The 10,965-nt window shown below is 29.5% G+C and overlaps 1 protein-coding gene across 1 annotated transcript; it reads right to left on the bottom strand.

The window, feature by feature from the left end:
- Positions 1-6,933: 6,933 nt before the first annotated feature.
- On the bottom strand, positions 6,934-8,837 carry LOC125863635 (uncharacterized protein At2g29880-like). Its single transcript, XM_049543681.1, has 3 exons — positions 8,794-8,837; positions 7,470-7,803; positions 6,934-7,380 (listed from the first exon to the last, which is right to left on the bottom strand). Exons 2-3 carry the CDS (start codon positions 7,800-7,802, stop codon positions 6,934-6,936), a joined length of 780 nt encoding a protein of 259 aa, XP_049399638.1. The 5' UTR covers position 7,803; positions 8,794-8,837.
- Between the last annotated feature and the right edge of the window lie 2,128 nt (positions 8,838-10,965).

The following is a 10,965-nucleotide window of genomic DNA, read 5'->3' on the forward strand; positions in this document are numbered from 1 at the left end:
ATCAGATTATTTAGTTAAAAAAAGAAATATTAAATTAGAACTATAACATTTTCTTATACAGTGCTAATAAACTATAATATTGTACTAAAATTATAACATACGCACATTGCCTTAAAATTTAACATACGTGTTTTTACTTTACTTAAAATTAATTGTACTTGTCAATTTCATTTTGCCAATAAAGATTGTGATGGATAGATAAGATTTTTTCACTATTAATCAAAAGTTTTGAATTCAAATATTAAATATGAAAAAATTCTTGTGTTAGAAAGCATTTCTTTCTTAAATAAGTGATAAATCTTACGTAATGTAAATTTGAATTAATTCTTACGATTATCATCTGATGCTCGATGATGATAAAAACACATCAAACTTATATGATTTGAAGAATATTTGTATTTGCAAAAAATGTTTTAATGGGACCATTTTGGATAAAAATCTACTCAAAACATTTATTAGTCGATCAACTTGCTCCCCTTGCCGGCTGGCCCTCAATCTGGCTCTGTCCAAAGCTTATTGCTTCCCTTTGTTTACGGACAAATTTAAGAGATTGTCGATATATTCGGTTTTTAAAATAAAGATATTTTTGAATTTATTATCTTAAGTTAAAGTTGTGTTTAATGCTTTAAATATATTTTAAATTTTGTGATTTTAAATATCAAATATTTAAAAAAATATTAAATATAAAAAGTGGCATTCCTTTTATAAACAAACTAAACAAAATAAAACACCTACATCAAAACAAAAGATAATAAAAAATAAAATCTAGCAAATTGTACAAAGTAAATTTAAAAAGTACTAAGTTTCGTGGATAAATATAGAAGATAAATTGATCTAATTAATCAGACTCTAATATATATGTATTTTGACTTTTTATTACACTAATATTATTTTTTACCGTAGCAAAATGTCCCAGAAATTAACCTCATGGTAGGTAAAAAGATTCATAATAGAAGAAAGAAATAAAAATATATGAACCCCATAAAATTATTGTTGAATACTGCATCATTTCTTCGTTCTTAATCAAATAACTCTAGTTCGAGTTATAAATATGAAAAAAAAATCATGTTAAGTAAGATGCATTTCTCTTTTATAGGCCGTAACATGAATTCAAATTAGTCAATAATTTAATAATAAACCACCACTAGATTAAAAAACGAAACACAAAAAAAATCATTCTTCTCAACTACAACAACATATTAAGTGTGAAAACGATAAAATATATGTAGATTTTAAAATGCTTAACTCCAATTTTATGTAATCAAATAAGTAATACTCTCTCTGTCTAACAATAGTTGTCCACTATTGACTTGACACATCTCTTAAGAAACAATAAATAATAGTAGAAATATTAATTATTTTATCTTTTGACTTTATTAAATTTAATGTTTTGAAAAATGTGTTCGATATTCTTTTTTATTTCTCATCAAACGAATGGCATCTTCACAAAAGATAAATTATCTCTTGATTTTTTAAACTGAACAAGTATTGTTGATAATTATTTTTAATATAATAGATAACTATTATTAAACGGAGAAAGTACTTGATTATCAACGATCATTGGTTAAACAAAATTACGAAAATACACCATACAATACAAGAAGAGATGTAGTAATAAAATATGATCCATTTTCTTGATTGTAATTAATGACAGCCCAGCAATCATCAAACTCCAACTTAATTATAATCTATGCAAGGAAAAAATGGCTGTGATCCAAATTTGACTTTTCAGTGGCATATGTATTCCTTACGTCTTAATTTATTTGCCCTATTTTAATTTAGCATGAAATTTATGATCTTAATTTATAGATATGTCAAATGTATAAAAATAATTTTTAGTTATATAATTTTTAATATGTCATGTGAAAATTAAAATAAAAAAATTATTATAAGGAAAATAGTTATTCTTTTTTAAAACGAATTAAAAAAAAAAACAGATCAAACAAATTAAAACTAATGAAATAGTGCATATTCAATTTAGCCACGTATTATTCCTTTATTTATGTCAAATAAAAAACAATATATAATCAGATTCTTTATTCCTTTATTTATGTCATATCAAAAACAATATATAATCAGATTCTTTAAGGTCTAGAGTCGTAGTTTTTCAAAAATAAATTATTATTTTTTTCTGGAAAGGGGTTTTTAACGTTGAAAAGTAGGTTTGTTTTGGCTTTTTGTCAAAGTCAACCACTAGTTGCACAACACGGCAACAGACAGATCAAGACCAAGACTGCAAAAGTGTTAGTAATAAGTCCAAATGGACCTTAAGTATTGGATTTATTATAAGTTATAATATAGTATATATATATATATATATATATTTCATTCGATATTCGAAAGTTAAAGTTCGGTTTAATGTGAATTTGCATATTAAAGATTTTATTTCTACTACATACTTGAATAATTAAAAATGATTCAATCTCTGAAATAAATAAAAAAAAAAGGTTTAAATATATAACATACTCTTTCTTCTTGGTAATATGAAATTTATTCATTCCATATAATTAAGAGTCATTACATAAGGAGACTAGTCTAGGCAACATTGTATTCATTCGATCTCTTTTAATAACATAAATACTAAATGTAGGGGGATTGGGGGTACAAAATTAAGCTTCTAAAAGTATCTATCTCGCATCTATTCTTGGTTAACTTATTCGGAACTCCATTAGCTTCTCGATATATATGTTTGATTGATACCTCTTCTATTTTAGACAATAGGTACCTAAAATCATCATCATATATATATATATATAACCTACTTTGCGTCCAGCTAGCGAAATTTTCCTCTATAAAAACATTATAGAAAAATTACATTTGAGATGAAACATCACAATAGAGATTTTTTTTATGAGACAAAACAAAATATAAAATTAATCGCACAATCAAATGGTATAGTTGAATTATTTTTCCTAAATATTACTATTTACTCCCTTCATTCCATATTAGTTGATCATTTTTCTTTTTACACACATATTAAAAAATAAAAAGATAATTTTACTAAATCACCCCTTAAAAAACATTTTAGGAATTTTACAAACAGATATAAACACTTACAAAAAGAATCAATTGCGAGGGCAATATAAAAAAATTTTAATTAATATTTTCTTAATTTAGTAAGGTGATTAACTAAAACAATTAATGATCAACTAATATGAAACATACTTTTAAAGCAATAATATATAGTAACATCATATTTATTGGATTATTAATAATGAGAAAAACTTTGCTGTTTCCATAATTAATGTTCAACCAACTGAATTGGCTCAAGAAGACAGCAACGTACAGGACATTTGTCTCAATTTACCATGTCAAAATCATTTGTGGTTATGAGGAATATTAACTTGACGAGTGACGCCTACTTCAATATATGTGCATGAGGTGGGTGGCAACATATCCTTTTCATTTTTTCTTTTTTTACCAAGCAAGAGAGGTTTTAGATGTGGTAATATAATATATTACTTTTTTTTGTCTTAATTTATGTGATATTATTTAACTTAACATAAAAATCAAAAAGAATTTTTTTTTTAAAAAAAGTTATGATTTAAGTGAAAAAAATGATTTTAAAGTTATACTTTTATTAGATCCTTTATTATAATAAAAATAACTTTTAGCAATAATAGATGCAACATTAATAAAAAAATATTAAAGTTTTTATCAACATTAGTTAATTGTCACTCGATTCAATATCACTATAAACTTTAGCGACATTTACAAAGAATGCTAAAATGTAATTGTCACTAGTAACTGCCTCTAAAAATATATATTTAACGGTAATTAAGCTATTACCACCGTTAATTAATGTCAAAATAAAAAGTGGTAGCAAGAAAAAACAATATGTAAGAAAAGTGAGAAAAAAAGAGGGAGCAAAAGAATAAAAGTTGCTAGGATATGAGTAAAAGAAAAAAAAAATAGTGTACTTAAAATGTGTAAGATTGAAGCTGGTCCTTTTTGAAATAATAAAATTCAGATCATACACAATTAATTGTGTTCAATAATACTCAATATTTGGTATTATATCATAATTGGGCAAGATAGAAAACAATTCAAGAGAGATCTTGCAAGTTAGGGGTATTCAAAGAATATCGACAAATCACATCAAATTGATAATTTGAGAAAAAATCGACTAGTGATTTAGTATTGAAAAAAAACAGCTGCTCATAATTGGTTTGATTTGATTTCTAATTAGAATATGAGTGAAAGAAAAAAAATTGAATGTAGAGAAATATAAAAAATTGAAGTTACTCCTTTTTTGAATAATAAAATTAAAAATTGTAGCAATTAATTGTGCTTAATAATACTCAACATTTGATATCAAATCATAGTTAAGCCAAGAGAGATCCTGCCATTGCTTGTCAGAGGCGGCAAGTCAAGATACATTAATGTGATTCTTAAAAATTATACTTAGGGTCTGTTTGGAAAACCACCTGATAATTGGAATTGGTGTAATTACTAGGGTAGTAATTACCAGCCTAGTAATTACACTGTCTAGTAATTACATTGGCCTGTTTGGTTGCCACAGTGTAATTACACTGTAATTACCCATGTCCTGTTTGGATGCCACAATGTAATTACACAGTTAAATTTTAAAATAAATTAGATTTTAAGTAAATAATATTACTACTTAAATTAATTAATGAATACAAAAGTTTTTTCAAGCCTAGATTTTCCAGCATCACACATCAAAATTATGCTTGAGATGGCAAAAAGAAACTGATTGCACGCTCAGTGATAATAGTTGTGCTTGCAATAATGGCATAACTTGGGTGACATACAAGTGGTGTAGCAGTGAAACAAAAAAAAATATGGAGTTAACAAGATTTGCCATCATGAATGACATCAGACCAAAAATATTTAAAGAAATGTTGCTCTATCATTCATGAGTTGTGATAACAGACTACTCCAAATACATATGAACTTAAGTCCCTTGCAACCTCCATCCACAAGCTAGACTACTCCCATTCCTTTTCCCCACCAATCCGTCCAACGACTAGGATAATTGACAAAAGACAATTTCTTACAATGTTGGCAACTTGTATTGCACATGATTTACATCCTTGATCTATATGGCATATGCGTACATATGTACTTAGAAGTATATTTTTTGCTACAACATAACTTTTTTATACAGTCAAGTCACAACAAAACTAAGAGAATCATTCGATCTATGATATTCACCTAATTGCTCTAGCATTCCACATTTGTTGAGCTATTTCATCTCTCAAATTGCACATATATTGTTTATCAGCATATGTCGGTCCTCGTCCAATGTCTTCTTCATCAGAATCAGAATCAGAGTCAATATCATTCAAACCGTGAGAATCTTCTATTTCCTCTTCCATGTGTTCTTCAAAATATGAATCCTGCCAATTCCACTTACGAATGAAATTATGAAGTATGCAACATGATAGTACAATCCAACCTTGTTTTTTGATGAAATACGGAGGAGGAGTCATTAATATAGGAAATCTTTTTTTCAAAACAGCAAATGTCCTCTCTACGACATTTCGAAATTTTGAATGTCTCAAGTTATAGAGCTCACGAGGATTTTGTGGTGCTTGTGTTTGGCTCCATTCTCTCAAATGATATCATGCACCACGATAAGGTGCTAGAAAGCCCTTTGTATTTGCATAGCCTGCATCAACAATGTAATATTTTCCTACAAAATTACAAGTATCAGCTTGAACTCTTTAGAAAAATAAATAATATCACTATTTGAATTATTAGTAAATTACCATTCGGAATTTTCAATCTATTTTGTGATCTTTCCCAAACAACATTTCTTAACACTCTAGAATCCGAAGTAGAGTCTTCCCAATCACTAAGCACGTATTGAAATTTCATATCAAAATCTACAACAGCAAGGACATTTTGAGAAAGAACTCCTTTACGATTTCTATATCTCGGTTGTTCTTCCATGGGTATTAGTGCAGGAATATGAGTTCCATCTATAGCTCCAATGCAATCCTTCAAAAAGCTTACAATAAATTTTAAAATATGACACAAAACAATTATAAAATTTTAACTAGTAAAAGTAAATGTAATGCTAAAAACTAACCTTGAACCAAGGATAAAAAAATGGATTAGAGGATATTTCATGCGAAATATCTTTTCTTGCCTGTTTCACATAGTATTTCCCTAATCGGAGACAAGCTTTCAAGCACTTGTTAAAATAACGACTAATTGTTTCTCCCGAATGTTGAAAACGATTTTGCACAACTCTATTCCTTTCATTATGAGCTAACGTAAATAAAAATATAGTCAGTTGTTCTTCAACTCTAACCATTCTTGAATCAGTTAATAGACCTCTTGTTTTCATCTCATCTGCAAATTGCAAGAAACATCCAACATTCATACGTAATAGGTCATAGCATCCACGAGGATGTCCTTCAATCAAATATTTAATAAAATCTGCTCCAGTTAAAATTGATCTGTGCACTCTTTTTTTGGATCCAACACCAAAATAACTTGCAATGATACTAATTAAAATTACACATTTTGCTAGAATTACCATGACATGATCATCCTTTGCCATCCTATTTGACAAGTAAATGAATTAATTCTAGAATAGATAATCTAGAAGAGAAGAGATAATATCATATACAATCTTAACAAAACATAAGATAAGTAACGTAATTTCAAAACAAAGAAGAGATAATATCATATACAATCTTAACAAAACATAAGATAAGTCTTAGGATTAATTCTAGAATAGATAATCTAGAAGTAAGATACTAGCCCAAAACGTCATTCGAACAACAAAATATGCTTTTAAACGACATCACTCAATATAAACCAAGTTTGCGCATGACCCATTTCTTTCTAAGCTCTGGAGGATAGCAGCAAAAAATTCAGCATTTCTCTTATCTACAAGGAGGTCAACAGTTTGCATAGTCCATTCATCATCCAAGTCTAATTCCAATATCAAAGGCATTAATTTTTCAGCGGAAGTGTTTTTGGTTCATGTTGTAGCCTTATTTGTTCTTCAGCTATTGTTGTCCATCGATCAACAGATTTTGCCAAGCTATTTCCAATAAAATTTTTAATTCTCTTTGGACGTGATGTCAAAGTTGGTTGCTCATCTAAATGCCTTTTTCCTGCTCTCTTTTCTTGATTAGATGATTGAGCTATTTCAGGACTAGTAAAGTTCATGTTCTGAACAAAATATCCATCATCCTGGTCAACAAATTGTGTATCTTCAGCAGATATAATAACTTTTTCAGCAGCTATATCATCGTCAGTGAATTCACTTTGAAAATCCTCGACATCATTAATTTCACACCCATTCCTACCATCAGCGACAGTATCTCCAAAAATTAATGCCAAAGTATTATAGTCTGGCAACCTCTTCGTCCTATACTTAGAATCTTTTGGGTGTGCCTATTATATTATCAATAGTCTTAAATCAGAAAATAAATAACATAAATTTAAACTATATCGAGAAAAAAATAAGAATATATGTAACTCACTGCAAGGTATTGCTCCCAGACATCATCTTCAACATCAACTTTTCGAGTTTCTTCATTCCACCCAAATCCACTATGTTGTGACATTCTCTTCATAGTAGCATATATCTTCTTCAAAGTCCTCATCCTATTTTTCATTTTAGTCTTATCTAATTTGTCCCCATATAGCTTGTTCATTTCTTTTTCTACACTATCCCATCCTTCAGTGGTTAAGCCTCCTGGTTGCGTTCGTCCTAACTTAACTTGTTCAGCAATAAAGTAAATGAAATGTTCATCTTGAACTTCACTCCATTTGGTGTATGGTTTTCCAACCTTAGGTGTTTGGTTAGTTGTCATCCTACATAAATGAAAATATTAAAAATTTCAAGGCAAAAAAATACTTCACTAAAGTAGGCTTTGATGTTAATTTGGCAAGGTGAACTTGATTGTTCTTAGAATAACATGAGAAGTAATTTACATCATGCTCACATTTACCGAATGACTATGACTAATCACATATATCAAGTGTGGCAAGAGAGGAATCGAAAATTATTTTGATTTGACGCATCATCCAGGAAGTGATGTACAAGGCCAGTTTCAAGCCCAAGCTAGCAACGAGGACAGCAAACCTGAACTGTTAACCCATTTAAAGTTTGTTTGGTAGGCTGACTAGGAGTTGATATTTTGTTTTGCTACTTACCTTAGCTACCAGTGATAATATTATGCACTGTAACAATCAACTAATATACAATTTTAAATACAAATAGTGTAAATGGAAAGAAACCAAGAGCAGAGGTGTATCGATTGATGTAAACTTCACAACCTGAAGTCGTCAAATTACAGTTCTCAGTCACTCTTATACCAACTCGCTAATACATCAACAGTTGCACAGATGATAACATAAACACCAACCAAATCAACAAGATTTCCACCCATACCAACTGACATTCACCGATCAGAACCAATCATAAAAATAAAGTAAATATGCAGTTCTTATCTTTAGTATTTCTATAATATCATGTGCCCCTTCATCAACTTAATACCTAGAGCTTACAAGTAAATACGCAGCCCAATCTCAATAGAAACAAATAGTGAAAACAACCATAAAAATCCTCAACAAATATTGGCACAAATCATGAACTCAATCAATCTCCAATTAAATAAGGCCTGATTTGACTTTAGACACCAAACCCAGTTTCAATTTATTATAAAAAAATAAAGAAAAAATTAATTCTCATATTTATTTTAATCTCAAGAACTAATAGGAGAAAATACAAAGATCAAACTCATACATAATCTACCTAGACATCAAAATTTGAAAGTAAAATGAATTAGAAAGAAGTCTTACTTTGAAAGAAGATGCACAAGGTTTGTTCTTGTCCCGTTGAAAGAAATGGAAATGTCTAGACAAAAAGAAAGAAGTGACCTTTTGGTGTTTCAAATAAAAATATATTAAAAAAGATAATATTAAAAAATTCATGTAATTACATGGTGTAATTACACTCAATTCCTTACCCTCCCCAAGGAATTGAGGAGTGTAATTACACCCCTTCAATTACACCCAATTCCCCTCTTACCATGTAATTACTTGGTCTACCAAACATGACAAAGAGAGTAATTACACTAAGGCGGAATGACCTGAAAGACCCTTGTACTTGGCTCATTTTGTCAGTTGAACCCTCATACTCATCACTTTGCCAACTAGACCCTTAAACCCATCAGAAAACAACATTTTAAACCCTTTTCTCCTCCGGTCAGAGTGCGTGTAATGGACGCGATTACATGTGAAATTCCACATCATTTTTAGTGCCACATGCGAAATTAAGTGCTAAAATTTTTTAAAAAATCAAATAAATCAATTTTTTTATTTCTTTAACTTTTCAAATAGTCATCTTCTTCATATTTGGTCACAAATTGAGCACTAGATTCATACCCATCAGATCAAATTCTTCTTGATTTAACTTGTAAATTCAACTACAAGTTCACCAACACAAACTCAATGAACCCCAATCAAAAAATTTAAGTAATTTTACAAATTCACAAGACCCATTTATTATTTTTTAAGCTTTTTCAAACTTATCAATGGAGTTTTAAAATTTTCAATAGTCACAATCATTCTTCACATTATCTGCATCTCCTCGTTGAAACCAACTAATAAAAGAATGATACTAATATTTTTCAAACCTAAAAAACGAAAATTTTAGAAGAAGTTGAGGCTACTGATTTGTATTAAAAAAAAGAAGAAGAAGAGGCGGAGAAGAGGCGGAGAAGAGTGAATGTGGGGGTGGAGAAAGAAGAATGGGCTGGAGAAAGAAGAAAGGTGAGGGATGTGGTGAGGGGTAGAGGAGAGAGGGCTGGTGGAGAAGAAGAAATGGTGGGTGTGGGTGAAGGAGGGTTGAAGAAGATGATTTTTTTTTTTTAATTTTGTTAAATTGTTTTTTTTTTAAAAAAAATATTGTTTTAACTCGCTTCTAAGCGCGTGTAATCACGCATATTTCCAACTCACCAATATTAATGCCACATAAGCTCGGTCAATGGTCAGAGGGGTTTAAAATATTGTGTTTTGATGAGTTTAAGGGTTTGATTGGCAAAGTGATGAGTAGGAGGGTCCAACTGACAAAAGGAGCCAAGTACAAGGGCCTTCCAGGTCATTCCGCCTTACACTAATTACACCAATTTCCAATTCCATTGTGTCCTTTCAAACAAACCCATAGTGTAAGAGTGAAATTACCTCCTATCCCTATTCTTTTTTCTAATTACATAAATTTCATATTTTTAAGGCCATCCGAATACATAGCTAATTGACTTGATACATTATTGTTGATACATCATGTATCCGTCTGTTGCACATAGTTAGGGAAAAAATTTAAAAATCAAATTAAGATTTCATAAATTACGTTATTCAGTTACATATTACTATCAATTATTCAGTGACATAGCGTAACAGATCCAAACAATTGAAAATTCAAATTTATCAAATTTCTTCTCCCTATTCTTCGTTATCTCTATTTTATTCATTATCAGAAAATTTGATAGGATACATAAATAATTATTTCAATTTTACTAAGGCATTCAGGAATCTGAGAAAGTGAGGTTAGATATCAACGATACCAAAGTGAATGAATCGTTATTGGGAAAAATATATCATTCATGAACTTAGTTTCGGCCATTATAGTTCAATTGAATATTGATGAATTAAGGAAAAAAAATATGATACATTGTAGAAGGTAATTCTTCTCCATCGATTATTAGAAATGATATGAGAGTAAGGTTGTACGTCGAGGTAAAGAAACATGAGGTTGAATTTGCTATGTATCCACTCTATATTGATATAAGAGAATAAATAATGTAGAGATGCAAAGCTTTGATGTATCAATCGGTGCAATTGTGTGCATAATCCATTACTTTCTTTAAATGGAAGGGAAACTAATGTACAAGATGTGGACCGCAAGCCCAGTTTGCTGAGGATTTGGGTCAAGAAGATTCATTATCTTTTTTATTTATTTATTATGTTCAATTA

This window comes from Solanum stenotomum, chromosome 5 (genome assembly GCF_019186545.1).
Source record: "Solanum stenotomum isolate F172 chromosome 5, ASM1918654v1, whole genome shotgun sequence".
Lineage (NCBI taxonomy): Eukaryota > Viridiplantae > Streptophyta > Magnoliopsida > Solanales > Solanaceae > Solanum > Solanum stenotomum.